The following is a 17,677-nucleotide window of genomic DNA, read 5'->3' on the forward strand; positions in this document are numbered from 1 at the left end:
AGTACATCTGAAAACTACAATAATTTCATGTTAACCAGAGCATCAAATAAAGGACCTCTATAAGGTGAATAACCTTTCTCTAACCTCACAGTTTTAGTTCTCAAAACAGACATGCAAAAATGTTAAGAACAGCACCTCAAAATATTGTCATTAATCCATCTCTCAGCATCCCTTTTAAACTTGAACTGTGCAATCAGCTGTCATTTATGTTGCAATACCGTGCAATTTAAGAAGTGCTGCATCAATGCTACCATATTAAATGCGGATCAACTTATTTATGCATCCAAGTTCAGTTTCACAATCACTTTTATCCATTTAAAGCTTAGAAAAATGTTGTTTAATAACAGTTTTCCTGTTGCATTCAAGCTCCACTACAAAAAATGCACCAAGTTTAAACATGCTCTTCGCATCTACTTCTCTAGGCTTGCTTAAAGAACAGAATAGCTGAAATAATTCACATTGCTTCTTGGCAACATGAATTGCTGGCCCTCTTATCAAGAAGAAAGCAAGCCTATTTTTTTTTCCTGCATTCTTCTATGTCCAGCCTAAATCACAGAACCAATTTTTCCTTTAACGTTTTGATGAGCTGGCCAAACAGGTCTAGCTCAAAGGACACAGTCAGCAGCTGTAATGTGCCAGGAAAATAAATGGTCTAGATGCACTTAATTAGGTATTCAAATTAGACTCTTAGATTACTACACTATGCTCTGTGGCTCAGCTTCAAGAAAGACAACTCCTACTTGTGTGCAAGCATACCTTTCTCTTCCTTGTTATTCCTGCTTTCACTTTCTTGTTTTTCTACTACAGGTGTTGCCACAGGTTCTACAGGCTCAGGAGCCTCATTTGCTGGTTTCTCCTCTTCTTTCTCCTCCTTTTCTTTCTCTTCTGTCTCTGCCTCCTTTTCTTTCTCATTCTCCCTTTCTTGCTCTTTTGCTTTCTCCAGTTTTTCTTTTTCTTCTTTTTCTTTTTCCTTCTCCCTCTCCCTTTCCCTCTCTTTTTCCTTTTCCCTTTCCCTCTCCCTCTCCTTTTCCCTTTCCCGTTCTCTTTCCCTCTCTCTCTCCCTTTCCCGCTCCCGCTCCCTTTCTCTTTCTCTTTCCCTTTCCCTCTCTCTCTCTCTTTCTCGCTCTCGCTCTTTTAAAGGGTCTTCTCGGGAGGGTTTTGTCATACAGCCAAATTTCTCATTTAACCGTTTCAGCTTTTCTGCACAAGCTGCTTTTCTTTGTTCTTCCATTCTTCTTTCTTCCTCTTCTCGTCGTTTACGGGCTCGCTCAACTGCAGCAGATATCTCTGATTGTTGTCTTCTCCTCTGTTTCCATATTTCATCTTCATCTGGTACTGGTTTAGGGGGAAAGGGTCCCTGCCTTCCAGGTATCTGGCGATCAGGAGGAGGAGGATGCTGCAATATTTAAATCACTAAGTTAGGTAGATCACATATTATGTGGAACAGCTAGGTGAAATGGGCATTTTGACTACAGCCAACAGATGTATTTGGATTGCACTTTTAAAAAGTGAGGTTTGAGAGACAAACCAAGACCCCACCCTCCTGCTCCAGTTACAACCCATGCAACCTGAGCTCAGAAAGGAGAAGAAAAGGTTCAGCTGAGCTCACATCACTGCTCCTTATCACTGCTAAGGCAAAGTGACTATGAAGATGACAAAAACCTTTTAGATTTGGTTACAGCCTGTTGGGGACAATTCAAAGTCCCCAAAGGAACCAAAGAAATTCAAGGTTGTCATAGGATAACAGTGATTTTAAAAAGGACTGTTGAAAATTGGAAAGAAGCTGCTACCTCCACACTTCACTTGGAACTTCATCTCCCTGTCTGCCTGGGCATGCAGCCAATACTCGGCCACATTCAGCCCTTGAACAACCTCCCCACATCCCTGTCCCCTCCATTCCCCACACAAACGCTGGATAATCAAAACCTCTGGAAGTTTGTATGTATTGCATACGCCACTTTCAAGATGGGGCTGCTTTACACAGTTTGCAATGTGGTTGTGTTGAGGTCCCACTCCTACTCAGCCCCAGGTTCTGTGTCACTTTACTTGTTACAGAAAAGGCTTACCCCTATACAAAGCATGTTTACTTTTCCTAGTTTAACTCCCTCCAACATCACATTAAAGAATTTAACTCTAGAAAATAAGGACAACTCTAATCTTTCTTACCGGTGGTAGAATAGATTTGGGATGAACGGGACCACCTCTGTCATGTATAGAGGGCTGTGCTGGACCCCGATCCTATTGGATCAAACACAAGAGCAGGGTAAACAAACTTACAACAGAAGTAAGGCTAGCAAGTTTTAGATGCACTGTTTTCTACTACCTTTTATATAAATCTGTATGCAAAAAGATGGCAAGGACATCTCCATTTCACGTACTGATACAGTTGTACAACTTTAAAAATTCACACATCCAAATTTCAGAGTTTAGTCCACTGCACTGTTTTCCCTTAGGTTCAATGTAGCATCAAACCATGGAAGACTACATGATCTTTACACAGAGAAAAAGTGCAATGGAAACTAATTCAAGATCCATCTTTGCTCTTACTGTTGTCAGAAGAAAATGTTTCCCTGAAATTTTCAGACAAAGCCAACAGTATCTTTTCTTAAGGGCAAAAAAAACAACCAACAGATTGAAGTAGATATAAACTGAGTTGGTTGCCAGTCTTCTTTTATTACAGGATAACCCAAAAATCAAAAAGGTCAAACTGATGAATTCTATATCGTTTGTAGAAAATTTGTCTACCTGAGAAGTAAGAAGCAAGCTGTTATGATACTGTTTGTATTAAAGAGAGCCAGGTCATGATATAAAAACAAAAAAAAAAATCAGGAAATGTGGGCCAAGAGGGTGCTATTTGCCCTGTGCCACTATAAAACATGATGGACACCAGAATGGCTGCGTTCTGTTACAGTAATGGACAGACAAAAGAATCAAGCTAAGGCACATCACTTGAGCCACAGCAACCAACGTAAAAGTTCTTACTGCCTCACATCTGTGGATTAGAACACGCTAGATAAATACATGCTACTTTATTTTGGGACCAGAAAAAGCTAAACAGCACTCCATCAGTTATTGCAGCTAAGATAAGCAGTAACTAATGCTTTTATTCATGTTCGCAACCTTAATCGACCTGGCAGTTTGAAAAGACACCCGATGCCAGAAGAGTTGAAGGGAAGAAGACACAAACCTGATCAGGCTGAGTTTTGCCATAAGGCCCTTTGGCCGCTGTTGTGGAAACCTGGGTGGCAGACTTAGCATTTGTCTGCTCTTCTGCTTCCTTCTGGCCATCTGGGCTCTGAGAATCTTTTGTTGGTGTTTGTTCATCACTGTGCAAAGAAGTAAGAAAAATCAAAGGTGTACTCCATATTGCTCTTTGGTGATTTATCTTCTATCCCCTGCATCTCTTAGCAGGAGTGAAAGATCCTCACAGCAAAAATCACTTCCACTGCATGCCCACGTGACTGCCATCTGCAGACAGTTATGCCGTTTAATACAATATTAAATTACTGCAATAAGCGTTATTGAAATGAGTACTTCTTACATTTCATTCAACTTTCCCAAGAGCTAAGCTAGTTATGTGGCATTCACACCAACTGGCAACACCAACTCACCCACTTTCCTTCTCTTTCTGACTGCTTCCTTGCTCATCGTCATCACTGAAGTTCAGCTGCTCGGTGTAATCCACTTCACTCTGAGCCCCTGATGCATAAGCAAATATTCCATTAATCATTCAGAAGGATTTGGTATACAAATAACAGAAATCACCAGTCTGACCTTCTTACCTGCCCAGCCTTCATCAGCCTCAGCATCAAGGTTATCGAATTTATCAAGTTCTTTCAGCTCACTAGCACTAAGAATGGACGGGCGCTCAATAGGTTCTGAACACCACGAAGGTGGTCCTCTTCCTCTTGGCCCTCTGAAAAAGAGAAACAAAGGCGACCGTCATTATTTATCCAGCAAATAGCTAGATAGAAGGCCAACTTGTATGACAATTGTTTCAAGTATACACTACGCTGTTCTCTCACATCAGTTTAAATGTGAAGCATCATCCATACATGAGACTACTGTAGTTCAAATCATTACTGCTACACCACCACAGTTCTCCATGGAAGAGAAAGATTAGATAACATAGCCTTGCTTGCACACTTCGTAGAAAAGCCAAATGTCCCATGCTGTTTGTTGACAGTAGAAAGCCACCCTTCTTATGCCACTATCCCCTTCAAAGATATTTGTTTGCATTTTTCATGCTTTTTCTACTGTCAAAGCTTCTGTACTCTTCATACTCCTATACTCAAGTTCTCTCATTGTCCAGCTTCTCCCGCTCTCTTCCTGCATTCCAACCATAGACTATTTGTCAAAAGTTCATACCATACCGCCTATATTATCCCATTTCCTATCCCATTTTGTATCCTATCCTATTTCATATCCCATTTTGTGCATGTGCACAGCCATCCTCAACAAGGGAAACACACAGAGAAAGGAGTAAAATTGATTTCATAAAGGACTAGAGTTCTACTTTCACTGATGAACAGTAGAGTTGAGAACTAGGAATTTACTTTGTGACAATGCAACAACAGTCATTTGACAGTCGAAGTGCTGCTTGAAGTTACAATTGTGTCCCTAACTGCCTCCTGCTCTTCAGATTCAAAAGCTCTGTAACATGCAGAATTCCTTTAAGTTTTGCAGTTGAGCTGTGAAACAAAAGCCACTCCATGACACAGCTCCACAGAAGCCAAACTTGAGACTAATCAGTGACAGCATATAATTGTAATCAAGACTTACAGGGCAAAGTATTTTTTTGTTATTATTTTTTCCCCCCAGTTTGAATCACACACACAGTTCATACTTACAAAACAGGAACACTTGTAAGGTGTCTTACCTACTGGGCTCAGAATTTGGAAACCTTGTGGGGCCTTGCATGGAAGGAGGATACGCCATTCTAGGATACTGATTGAACATCTAAGAAAAGTTTCAAACGGGAGACATTTGTTAAAAACCATCATTGCATTAAACATACTGACAACATCAAAGGAATCATAATGGAAGTAAAGTAAGGCTCTTCAATTAAAACAGTCAATTAAAACTTCTCAAACGACAAGCATGTGACATCAAGCCACCAAGGTGGAGCAATTCAAGTATTCATCAACTCCTGACAAGTTGAAACTTAGTGCAGCAGGAGTGACAATATGCAGGCAGATCCTTGGGGGATCTGGTTGTTTTCCCACTGTTCTAGCTAAACTACTAAGCTTTCCTTGGAGGGAGGAGAGAGGGGTTTAAAGGAATCACACTAGCCAATAATCAAACTTTTTGTGTTACCACTTACATAAGGGGGCATCATTGCCCTGTACTGAGATGAGATAGGTGGTTGCTGCTGGCCATTCAGCTTGGGCTGTGGGACTTGTGGTAACCGTGGATCCCTCTTCTCTGCTGCCTTCTGGCCATCGTTTTGTTCTGCTGGTGTAGCGTTGCCATCTTCTTGCCCAAGACCTTCTTGATCAGCTGTAGAATTGCCCTTATTACCGCCTTCTCTCCAGTTAGTAGCATCTGCATTGACAGAATCAGTACGAGAAAACAAGGACAGATTTTATATTGCGTATTCACAGACAGGAATGAGGAAAAATACATTCTTCCTACGCAGCTCTATGACATAGCAATGTGCACGGACAGACTTTTGTACTTGCTATTGACACAAACAATAGCCACTTGAGAAACAGGGAATGATTTCTAATCCTCTCCAGCCCTACCTCCAGCTGTGATCCTGAAGGGTAAGAGTTAAATCTACAGACCACTAGTTGTTTTTCTCTACCTTCCAAAACACAAGGTGATTTAGGAAAGGTATTGATAATAATAAAATGCAAAGATTAAGCTGCTTATGCAGAGGCCTATCATGATTCTCTTAAGCAGCTCGAAATGACGTATCTATGCACTGTATTTCTAAGTAAAGACAGGTAACCAGAGCCTGGCCTGTATTGAATAAGGAAGGAATAGAAGTGATGAGGGCTGTACTTAATTAGTTATTTAGAGAGTTCTCTAAATACACGTTGTGTCCACTGTGATATCTGGCAGGTAGAAGTAAGAAAATGTGAATACGGTGCAACTAACCAATGCTCCTCAAAGCACAAGTGGACTACTGACCAGACTTGGCAAATAGAGTGTACTGCAGGAGAGGATTGAACACCTGTTTTCCACACTGGGAACACAGTAAAGTAGAAAAAAATCTTTTTGACAATTTCTTAAACAAGCCAACTGTATGATGGATATAGTCACACGATTTTCATGTGGGAGGACAGTTTGCAGCTGTTTCTTTACTGTAGGTATGTTTGTTAAAATAACAAATTCATGAACTATTTTATACAGGGAGCATGTACTCCTGTAATAAATGAGTTCCAGACAACTGCATGCAATTTCACAAAAATTTGTACCATATACTTACTTTGTGGTCGTAAGCTGGGTCCAGATCCATGGGTCTCTTCAGATGCATCTTTATCTTTGCCTGACTTTTCCTGATCCCCAGCTGCCGGCAGACTGGGAAACTCTTGCTGGAAATAACTATTTACTGGAAGAGCTGGACCTACAAAAGAAGATACTCACAGAGTCACAAATTTTCCGTAGTCAACAGTTCAGAAAGCAATCCTATAAGCCTGATCATCTTTAAAATGTGAACCATAGAATCGCATTAATTTACTGAGCCAAGAGCAATCCTCATAAAACATTCACGTTCGCTACCGAAGTTGTTAAATTTACTAAGCCAGCTATCACATTTATTTGGAATGAGAATAATCTAGAAGCAAGCAACAGAGAGCAGTAATCAACAGCTTAAATTGCCCAATGGAATGAGACATAGTATGGGGGAATACCTGAAGTTCTTCAGCTATGTTAGCACATCTTTTTTTTTTTTTTCCTTTCAAGGATTTCCCTTCTTTTATTCTATAATCACTGTCCACCCAAGGACAGGCAACCACGGTATTGCAAAAAGTCCTTGAGATTATTCACTATTCTAGTAAGTTTCTCAGGATTTTTAAAGGCCAAATTTACATTGCAAGAGAAGTATCAAAGCACTGTCATGTTTTGATTTCTAAAAGCTAAAACATCCTAAGTCTAGATTGGAATTTAAGACTTCTTTTGCACATGGTAGAGAGGCCAAATAAGTAGATTGTCTTCTATAGCAGGTTTCATTTGCATCTACTCTGAATCAATCTCCCCATCTCATATACATAATGAATATTGACCTCTTAGGTCAACAGCCTTCTAATACCAAATGACTGATAATCTTACTGAGGGAAGATATCTATTCTAACAGCCTGAATAACAGCCTGCTCATATTCCTGCTTTTAGTAGCTACTGTAAGAGGCTGTGTATTAGGCTACGTGGGCTCTAAGGCAAACTGACAAAAAAAGGATCTGAACACTTACAGCCCCCAAAAATCCAACCTCCACTATATGTGCTTTTTCTTTTTTTTTTTAAGCCAGCAGCTAGAAGAGACTATGTTCTCTGTGATCCGTGAAAAAATCCTTCATAGCAATACAAGATAAAAGACAGGGATCCTCACTGTTTTCATTTTCTTTGTGATAGTATGACAAGCAAATGCTACAATATTTAGCTCTGTGCCTAAAAACTGCATTACAAGCATAAGAATTATCAAAGATTTGATGGTAGCAATTAATCCCAACTCCTAATCTATGTGTGGACCAAAAAATAAATGCTGGTCATTAGATCATAGAGTTTCTTTTTTCTATGTGGTCACCCACAGCATCAGAGAAGGGCTTAGTTCTGCCTGACTCAAGTTGAGTCTTACACAAGAGCATGAGGCAGTTGGCTGGACGACTGCTGGAATGCATACGAGGCATCTGGAAGAAGTACAAGTTCCACCAGCCAACTGCAGATCAGCAAAGTATGAACACAACAGGTGTATCCCAAGTCGCAAACTGAGGATGATAGCAAGCAGCTGATGCCAATTCTCATTCTGTATTTCTTCTTGAAACAGCAACCCCCCTACTGCATTAATTGAATGAAATGAGGACACCATCTGGGCTTGGCACAGAAGCAACCATGGTAACCATAAAATAATTAGCTAAATGCATTTTGGAGCCATTGAGCTGAATCACTATTTGCTGTGTCACATCAGAGAAGATCTTATCAGCTTATGCAGAAAGCCTGCTGCAAAGTTTTCTGCATTCCAGCATTGTGTGTTTTTTTTTGAAACCTCTATTATATAACACTCTTGCAAGAGCTTTATGTATTTTTCTGTATCTGAGAATGAAGGAAACACTGAACATTACACTGGAGAACAAGAAGTGAAGAATCTAGAATTGTAGCTTCTAACACAGCAAAAAAATAATGGTCAAGCCATTAGATACATGCTAAACTCCAAATAATGGCTTAGAAGTTACCTCCATTCAATCTAGATTTTACTACTCAAATATTTCTATCTGAAAGAGAAATCTTTCATTAAGAAAACTATCAATACAAAATTCAAGTATTTTTTTTTCAGTCACAGGAAGCTTGCAAGTTTCAGATTTAAGGGATAAAACATGTTGTTAATTTCCAAAATAGAGACAGGAATCTTAAGTAAGCTCTCACTCCAGGAGCAATTTTTAAACCCTGCTGAAGATTTAACTCTGACGTTATACCTGTCACAAAAACACTCAAGCTGAGATCCACACTAGTGGAAATTGTATGTTGTATGAAATGATGGAGAACTATTATATAAAACAGAGCAAAAACAGCTTTAATGTTTTTCCCCAGGAAAAAAAAAAAAAAAAAGATAGTCTACTTTCACTTTGAAAACAAAACAAGTAAGGAATCTATAAAACAAAAGTACTGTCATGGTAAACATTTAAACAGAAGTGAGATTACACACATTTTGCAGAAAACAATCCAAAATTATGACTATATCAACTACTAACTGTTTACGGTTCTCATGCCAAAATTGTATGATTGGCAACTACTGAGATTTTCCCTCCCCACCACTGCCACATTTCAGCACTTTATGCCAGGACCACCACTTCCCTCTCAATTCAAAAAAAAAAAAAAAAAAAAAAAAAAAAGCTACACAGGTCCTTTAAAGGCAGTCAGACCTGCTGCTAAATTGGGCTGGAGCTCGCTTGAGTGACAGGACTAGCTCACTTTCAGCCAAGAAAGTTGCTTCCACAGCATTCTTAGTCCCAGCTGGCTTGCTCAAGACTGAGTCTGGGTCTCTCGCAGCAGCATTCAGAGCCCACAAGGCTGGACAAGAACCTTTAACATCACTTACCATCTTGTCCACCTGGCTTGGTGTTGGCCCATGATTTGGTAACAGGAGGTGCTTCTGGAGGAGCAGGAGCAGCAGGTTTTGGCTGTGTCTGTGGCACCTCTGGCTGTCTGAAATTAGAGGAAAAGCACTCATGAATACAAGAGAACGAGCACAGAATAAGATTGTCAGGATTACTACAGCAAACAAGTGAATGAAAGGAGGTAACTATGCAGCTGAAGAACCACTAACTACTTTGCTGTAGAAAAAGCATTTTCTCATATAAAAGGAGTTGTGACAGTAACAGTTAAAATTGGAATAAATTAGCTAATTTGATCAAAAAAATCTACAACCATGGAAGGGTATAATTCAGAATAATGTTCTCTTGGCGCAGGAGCTGGGAGAAGAAAGAACTTTAAAAAAGACTGCCATGAACATACAGAAGGAAGACGAGCTTGTCAGAAATTACTAAGTAAAAAGAACTGATAATGAAAGCTAGAGACATTATGAAAAAATTATGGGTACCATGAATTGGAACAAGAAAGTTTACATCTGTTAAAAGCAAAGACAGTCTCAATTTTGCCATCTTGACAATGAAAACAGACGTTTAACAACTCCTCATTCTTTCCAATCCAAAAAGTGAGTGTATTCTAGAGGAAAATACTTTTTAATCTATAAATTCAGTAATGCTGCATAACCTCTTTCAAGAATGTCTGAAACCTGCACATACAATTAACTTAAGACTTCAAAGCATCCATGTCTCTGCCAGTCAGGACCTCCAGCTCCCAAGTACTCATTTTTTTTTGGTAACGTAAGAATGACACGGGAAGTTTGATAGTCTAGACCTGCTGTATCATACCAGTGAAGAGACAACTAGTGCAAGTTTGCCCAGTAGCCTACTCCCTTTGCACCACAGGCCATGAAAATGAATTTGCTTTGAATGAAGGATAACAATAAACTGACACCCATTAACATCTTTTTCTGGAAAACAACCCTCAGATTCTGCAGTTATCTCTATAAATGTTATACAGTTAGCTTCCTAACAGACAGCTATGCATAATATTTGAAAAGCAATTGTAAATGCTTTAAATCTCAGATTTTATTCCTTGGAGCTCCTCTCTGTTACGTAACTCCAGTTCTAAACAGGCTCAGCTATCTAAGCACTGTACTATAGGCATACGATTTAATGAGGGAAAGAACTCAGCTTGGGGCCAGCTGATTTAATCAAGTCAATGCACAACTGGCTGCACTACCCAGGAAAAGGGACAGAGGCAATACACGTAGGAAGAGCAACAACTTGGGAAAGCAGCAGGGAAAGAATTAGTAATCACAGGAAACAAGTAATTCATGAGAACTCCAAAATAGTGAAACAATAGAAAAAAGGATTTAAGCTAAATACCAAGCTGATAAAGAGATTTCCTTTATCCAGCATTCTTGGGGTGAATATCAGAACACTCGGAAATGGCAACACTTAAAAACACATGGAAAATTGGAGAAAAATGGTCTGAAGACTTGACCAAACTCTAGATGGCTTGAATTTAGGAAACGTGACTTGGGGCCTAGGCATACACACCACTGTGAGGCATCAAGTTCCTTCCACCCATTAGTTTTACGTGTATGTGGTTTTTAAGGCTTTTATCAGAATAAAGCATAACGAAAACCAAGGCAAACACCTTCCAGTTGCAGATAAGGGGTAGCTATTTATTTACAGACACACAACCACTGGGACAAACATTATAAAGTGCGTTTTTATTAAACAAGCCATTGAGCTCAACACCAATTTAACTAGACCAAACGTAAATAGCCTCTGATGTGTAGGAAAAAATACCATACAACACTGGGCAGAGTATCGTAAATTTGTGGTTTCGTAAACCTAAAATAAAAGCTAAACACAAAAAGTATCTCCTGAAGTCTAACAGCCTTTCAGAGAGATGTCAAAAATGACATCTAAATGTAGGAAAATACATAGGAAGAAATGAAGTGACAGCAAGAAGGGGAAGCCAGCCTTCAATCATCTGTTACTTCCACAAGAGCACAACAAACTACCGCCACCACATCACTGCAACAAACAGCAAAGCCTCTGCTGCATGATTGAGAAACTGGCTGCAGAGCTTAGTTAACCACAACCACGGCTCCATGAGTTCAATTTCCAGCATGAAACTGGATCTATATCCAGATTGAAGATGGCAGACATTTCTTCCTACAACTTGAACTCAGTGCCTCTATCTTCTGTTTTCAGAACAATTTGTATGTTGAAGAATAAACACTTAAAAACCACTTCCACTTCTGCAGTGAGAACAATATTGTTTTTTTAAGCTTAAATGGCAATAAATTTCGCTTTAAAGCACTTTCTGATTAGATTATTGAAACATTTTACTCTATTTTCTTTTGAGGTTGCCAAGAGACTTCCCATGCAATTGTGAAACAAACTTAGTGGATGAAACTGAACTGAGCATAGGCAATTAAATTATACATAGCATACATGTGAAAATCAACATCACCCCCACTTCTGTTTTGTTTGTATTACTTCTTGTGGCAGTGTGAAACTATAGCATGACATTTAAGATACAAAATTTTTGTTTGAAGGCTGTGGAATTTATGGCATACTAACCAAACAAACTAAAGTGCAAGTATTAAGAACCACTAGGAAAACAAAGAGGAGATTCTAACCAACAGATACAAACCAAGGATATAAGCTTTTGCTGCCCTACATCAGGAAAAACAGATTAAACTGTACATCTTTGCATTCTCACAAACTTGCAAGCTATTATTTAACTTAGCTGCTGTGTACCCACAGATTCCTCTTAGAGCTTAAAGAGGATTTTAAGGAAATTAAACCAATTTTGGTGCTTTTTGTTGCGTCCCCCTTCCCACAGTTACTATTCCCTAATAGTAATATTACTCCTTACAAAAATTTATAGTGATGCTTTGTCCTCTCTAGTAGCTATCTTAAGGACTGTCAAGTCTAAACAGTTCCTTCCCACTCCCTACCCATCACTAGTTTTAAAAAACTTGAGAAATGTTACAGCAAAACAACCCTGATCTTGTTGGTCACTTACTTTTCTTCTTCGTGCTGTTCTTGTTTTGAAGCCCATCCTGTGCCATCCTTAGGCACAATGTTCACATTAGGGTCATTGCCTTTGTTCTCTGCTTTGAGGCTGGGGAGGTTAGCTGGCGGAGGCATCCTCCTCGAAATAGCAACTTTTCCAAGGCTTTGTAATCCATGGCGTGTGGCGACTACATGTCAAAATAGAAAGCTCAACTTAACAATGCTGAGTGGCAGGTAGAATCCCTGCAAAGGTGCAGGAATCAATCTTAAAGGTTTGCAAGAAAGTGAAAAAATTTAGGACTACGAATTAGAAATCCATATTCTTCATGACTTCATTTTAAAAATGGGAATTTTCAATACTTGGCCTGAGAGAACTTGAGTATTTTAAATAACATGTCACTATGGTTAAGCTATTCCAGAAACAGAAAGGGATATAGGGCCCCGCCCCTGTTTGTATACAATGCTCAGGACAGAAAGTTAGAGGAACCATTTTAAATATTATGTTGATTTCTTAATATCCTTTAAGATGTCATCAAGTGATATTCTCAGTCCTTTGGTGGGTGTAACATGCCTTGTGTCCAGGAATCCCCACATGGTTCCATCCCACTTTTTTTGCTGCCAGTTTCAGTTGGCAGATGCTGCTCTTGCAAAAACATTCCTCAGTGTGTTTACTCCAGACCACTATTACGAAAAAAGTGTGAAGCCAACACACTACGTTGGACATTCATCCTACCAGCTACTCAATTCAGATGAACGAGTATAAGATGACATCCTAAACACGTTATATCAGGCATCTCAGTTGCAACCTTTGAAAATTATAGTAAACTTCAACGAATTTGGAACCTCCATCCCAATTCTTCAAACAGTCCCCCTCCTTTTTGTCAGCAAAACAGACAAAAGAACATGAAAATACACATTTCCCCCCCGCCCCCTGTTTTTTTTTGGGTAATCAGACAATTCCAGTTCTGCCCAAGTTCATTACTTATACCACTCAGGGAACAAATGCGTTCACTAAAGATCTCAAAACAGCAGTGCTTTTACCTCTGAGAATATCTTCTAAAAATTCACTAAAAAGCACAGCTGGGAAATGGCTTGTCATATGCTGATAACAAATGTAAACTGCAGCTGTAGAACAGTTCTTATTTACTTATATTCTGCTTTGCTAATAGACTGAAAACACTGACCCCCTTAACTGAAACTCTAGCTCATAGGTAACCAGCAAACGTAATCAAGATTGTTTTTTCCACAATTCTTCCTATTAACGACTGTAACCACAGCCAATTTTTTTTAACTGCTTGATAATGATCACATCCTTTGCACTCTTAATTAGCTGCACAACAGTAATGATGAAACAGAATGCATAAATAAAGTCAGTTTAACTCACCTGTGGTTTTCTGAGTTTCCAGTGACTTTCCCTTGTAAGTATTAAACAGACTGAGTGTTGCATACTTTGTTTTTCCATCCTTTGCTTTTGTACTCTGGCCTGACTTTTCCGACATTTCGATGGAAACTCATCGAGTCTGGTACCTCCCGCTCACTCCTCAAAATCAGCCTGAAAACAAGACACCAGAAGAGCAAAACAGCTTGAATATAAGCCAATACTTAAGGGAGAGTTCACAAGACAGAAACTGACAGCATATTTAATGCTATTATCACTATTTCTGTTAAGCAAACTGCAGATGCCTTCGAATACATTAGATCCAGGAGCACCTAAGCCTTATGAAACTCTATGCCATTTTAAAGGAACATCACAAAATCATCAAGAGGGTCAACATTCAAGCAGTATCAACCCCCCCAAACGTTAAATATTGTCTATGATCTCACTAAAAAAAAAAAAAAAAAAAAAGCATGCCGAGTTTCCATCAGCAGCTAGTTCCCCACTGGGGAAGCTCAATGACCTCACCCACTCCTGTAGCCAAGCGCTTAGATACCACTAACTGTGGTACAATATTTCTGGAATTTGCTTTTTTCCAATTAAAACCATCATGAACTCATAAGCTAGAAAAAAATAAATACACCGAGTCAGAAGTTTCTTCAAAGCTAGGAACAGAGTATGTTCAGACAGGCAAGGTAAAGGAGTTCCTTAAACTAGGAGTTACACTATTCTTCTTGCAGCAGTAAATTACAGGGCTGCTAGAACAGGTCATCCCTCTCCTTCCCCCAGAATAACAGGTCTTGAGAAGAACCACCCAGTAATTATCACCAATATTTCACTGGTTCTTAGAAGGAACTTCTCAGTATGGCTGCTCATCTTCAGGTGGCAACACAAGTGAGCATTCACTTAAACAGTGTTATATAGTCAATTTAATCTTAAAAAACGCTGAAAAAATCATTATACCCCTTACTACAACCATTTTTATCTATTCCCATGTTGATTCCAGAAATTAGGGATTATCAGATACTCTCGCATTTTATTCTAAGAGCAGACAAGAAGAACCAAGTCAGAGCTGTACATCCTGCTCAAACCCTTTGGTGATCAAGCAGCTCCCTGGTCAAACTCTCAGTCTCAGAAGACCTTCAAGAGAAACCCAATTCGTACGCAAGGCATTCATATTCAGAAGAGTCTGCACAAACAAGCAGTCCAAAAAAAATAAAACACTTATTTGGTCATGACAGACAAACCAATGGCAAAAGACCAGTGAAGTTTAATTTATATGCGAATGATAACATTCCCACCCTCCCCTCCTTCTACTTCAATTTACAAGCCATGATTGAAAAGATTAAGAAGTGGAGATGGCATACAGCCTCAGAACAGTCCAGCTTCAGTAGTAGGTTTTGGACAGATGCTGTTCTACTACAATCCATGCAGACTGCTACAAATGGGACACTCTTCAGCTTTCTACTGGGCCGTATACATGGCTAAGAGTTGTATTCTCCCCCTCACAAGGGGAAAACATTTTACCCATTTTTTTTGGCCAGATTGGTCAGCATTCTCCCATCATCCAAAAACTTGAAAAAGAGGCTGGAAGCAGGCTGAACCCAGCCCACCAAGTTGAACATGTAACCAGAACACAGACTTCAGATAGGGCTGATAAGCTGTCCCTTTTCTATCCAGAAAACTACATACTGAAATTGCAAGTTTTCACTGGAAGCCACAGCTCAGTGCTTAAAACACCATTACAGGCACAGAGAAGAAAAAACAAATAGCCCATTAAGTGACTTTAGATAAGCTTATCTGTGGAACTAACAGTTAAGCAGATTGCCAGCAACCATTCACTCACTGTTCACGGCTGCCTCAATGCTGATCTATGATTCAGCAACACACCCGTTAGCATTACTCATGGCCAGACAACTGCTTTCAGCCAGTCTGGGGACACGAATCAAGGCTGACTAGTTTATCAAGTCAGAGTCTAGGTCCTGCATTAACCTCTTCTTCTACAAGGCAACCCAGGTTTATTATCAGGTCCTCAGTGAAACACCTGTGTAAGAACCCGGTCAATTCTTTTCCTTTAGTTCTCTTCCCCTTCCAGACTTCTCTTCATGGTAGAGACCACCTTGGTCATCCTGGAGCATCAAATAGAGAAGTAGGTTCTGGGTAGGTAATTACTAGGAGAGCATGGGTGGCAAACAAGTTTTCAGACAGGCATATAAACATGTGAAGTAATACACCACATTGATTTGCTACTCAGCTAGGTTCTCATACTCTTTCTATATGAACACAATCCATACATGGTTATAATTTTAAGCCCAAGACCAAATTTTGCAAATACAAAATGGCTTCGCAACACTGAATGAAACAGAAGTTGGCAAAAAAAACACCTCAGGTCATTGTTTGCCCATGCAATTTAAAAATGACATCTCATACCTTTGGTAGAAACCAAACATGGAAAATCTTAACCATGACTCTTCTTTACAGAAGAAGATAGAATACTTAGACAAATCTTAATTATAAGAATTGTTTTTTTCCTGGAACATTTCATAGCTTAAAGAACAAAGGGTGGTAATTGTTTCCCAATCGTGCTTTTTTGATGTCAAATTTACAAAAATCAACAAAGTAGGTCTACCCATTACAGCTGACTTCTATGCCTTTTTTAGTATTTAGATTCACACTGTTTGACAAGTTTTTCCAAAGTTATGCTACAAAGAAACAGAATATTTTGAACTGATTAAAACTGCACATTCCTCAGTAATCTGATTTGCAGAAAATAGCTCAAGCACTGCAAGCAGTGTTCTTGTAAATTAGGCCAGTCAATACATTCACATTTAACTCGGTTTATACCTGACACTGGTTGCCAGAGAAGATACACTTGCAAAATTAGACTTTAGACTAGGTACTTATGTCAGAGATGGCAAATCCTCCCCTTGAGCCCATCTGGCCCTCTACAAACATATGTGCTAGGTCACACATTAAACAAGCACCCCAGTGCCATCCAGTAGCAGTTATAAAGAGATAATTGCGTGGTTCTAAGGCACAAGAAATAAAATTTCAGGCTGTGTCCAGGTCCAATGGCTTTGCATTTTCACTCAACTTCACTTGTGTATACCACATCCATATGCAGGAACATCAGAATCATTCCCTCTTTAGTACTGTCTATGAGGTATTTTAACATAAAACATGCTTAACTTGTACATACAATTATGTTCTAGCTTGTCAAGTACTAGACTCACCGAGTGATTCTAAATTTTCTCTAATATTTATCTTTTGTTATTAAGGGTAGCCACCAGTTAGTCTGAACTGTATTAGTCAAACCCTTCCAAGGCAAATGCTACTGCCTGCTGGGTGTAGACTTACAGTCTAATGAGTAAGAACACGGGGCAGCTGTATACCTCTGAACAGTAGCAACATAAAAAAGATGTCAGAACTACTTACTAAAATTAAATAATTACCATGATAGCAAACAGACGGATAGGCAGCAGTACAAGTAATAATGGCAGCTGGCAGGGTTTACCGCACCATTAAGAAATTTAAGCCAGTCAGCAATTCCTTTTGAAAGCCTACAGTCACTATATGCATAATTACTGAAGGTGCAGTGCTTCCAAAATCCTGGAGCAAAGATTACCTTTCAGCCACTTCGTAATGTTATCAAGTTAACTGACCTTTCCTCTGTGACCTCAGGACCTGCATATTAAAGGTACTGTAATTTCTGGACCAGTCTTTTTTCAGACTGCAACCGGTTAACTTATTTAGATCCTGCAATAAACTCAGAAGCATGCGTACAGAAATTAGTACAGTATGGAGCTGTCAACTTCTAGATACCCTGGCCACCATCAAGGAACATTTACTTGTACCCTGTCTTAGATACCTAGTTTGTAGAACAAACCATGTGCAGTCTTGTCTCCTATACTGTGGTTGCCAGAATCCTATTTCCAAAACAAAAGAAAATGACAAATGACAAACAGAACACCCCCTGCCCACACACCAGACCTTTTCCAGCAAGTTCCTAGCTCTAATGAACATT

At 39.4% G+C, this 17,677-nt stretch overlaps 1 protein-coding gene across 14 annotated transcripts in view; it reads right to left on the minus strand.

The window, feature by feature from the left end:
• PRRC2C (proline rich coiled-coil 2C) overlaps positions 1–17,677 on the minus strand; it is a 71,190-nt gene that overhangs the window by 39,683 nt on the left and 13,830 nt on the right. For 9 of the 14 annotated variants that reach the window (XM_027463601.3, XM_027463602.3, XM_072041606.1 and 6 more), the window contains exons 3-13: positions 13,663–13,830; positions 12,289–12,466; positions 9,254–9,360; positions 6,434–6,571; positions 5,324–5,559; positions 4,880–4,959; positions 3,783–3,916; positions 3,612–3,699; positions 3,188–3,326; positions 2,167–2,238; positions 757–1,396 (exon numbers count right to left, since the gene is read on the minus strand). In XM_027463601.3, coding sequence (XP_027319402.3) covers positions 757–1,396; positions 2,167–2,238; positions 3,188–3,326; positions 3,612–3,699; positions 3,783–3,916; positions 4,880–4,959; positions 5,324–5,559; positions 6,434–6,571; positions 9,254–9,360; positions 12,289–12,466; positions 13,663–13,777 — 1,927 coding nt within the window. In that variant the 5' untranslated portion in view covers positions 13,778–13,830. The remainder of the gene's footprint in view (positions 1–756; positions 1,397–2,166; positions 2,239–3,187; positions 3,327–3,611; positions 3,700–3,782; positions 3,917–4,879; positions 4,960–5,323; positions 5,560–6,433; positions 6,572–9,253; positions 9,361–12,288; positions 12,467–13,662; positions 13,831–17,677) is intronic. The other 5 variants (XM_072041604.1, XM_027463608.3, XM_072041607.1 and 2 more) reach the window with 1 other exon arrangement.

This window comes from Anas platyrhynchos, chromosome 8, assembly GCF_047663525.1.
Source record: "Anas platyrhynchos isolate ZD024472 breed Pekin duck chromosome 8, IASCAAS_PekinDuck_T2T, whole genome shotgun sequence".
Lineage (NCBI taxonomy): Eukaryota > Metazoa > Chordata > Aves > Anseriformes > Anatidae > Anas > Anas platyrhynchos.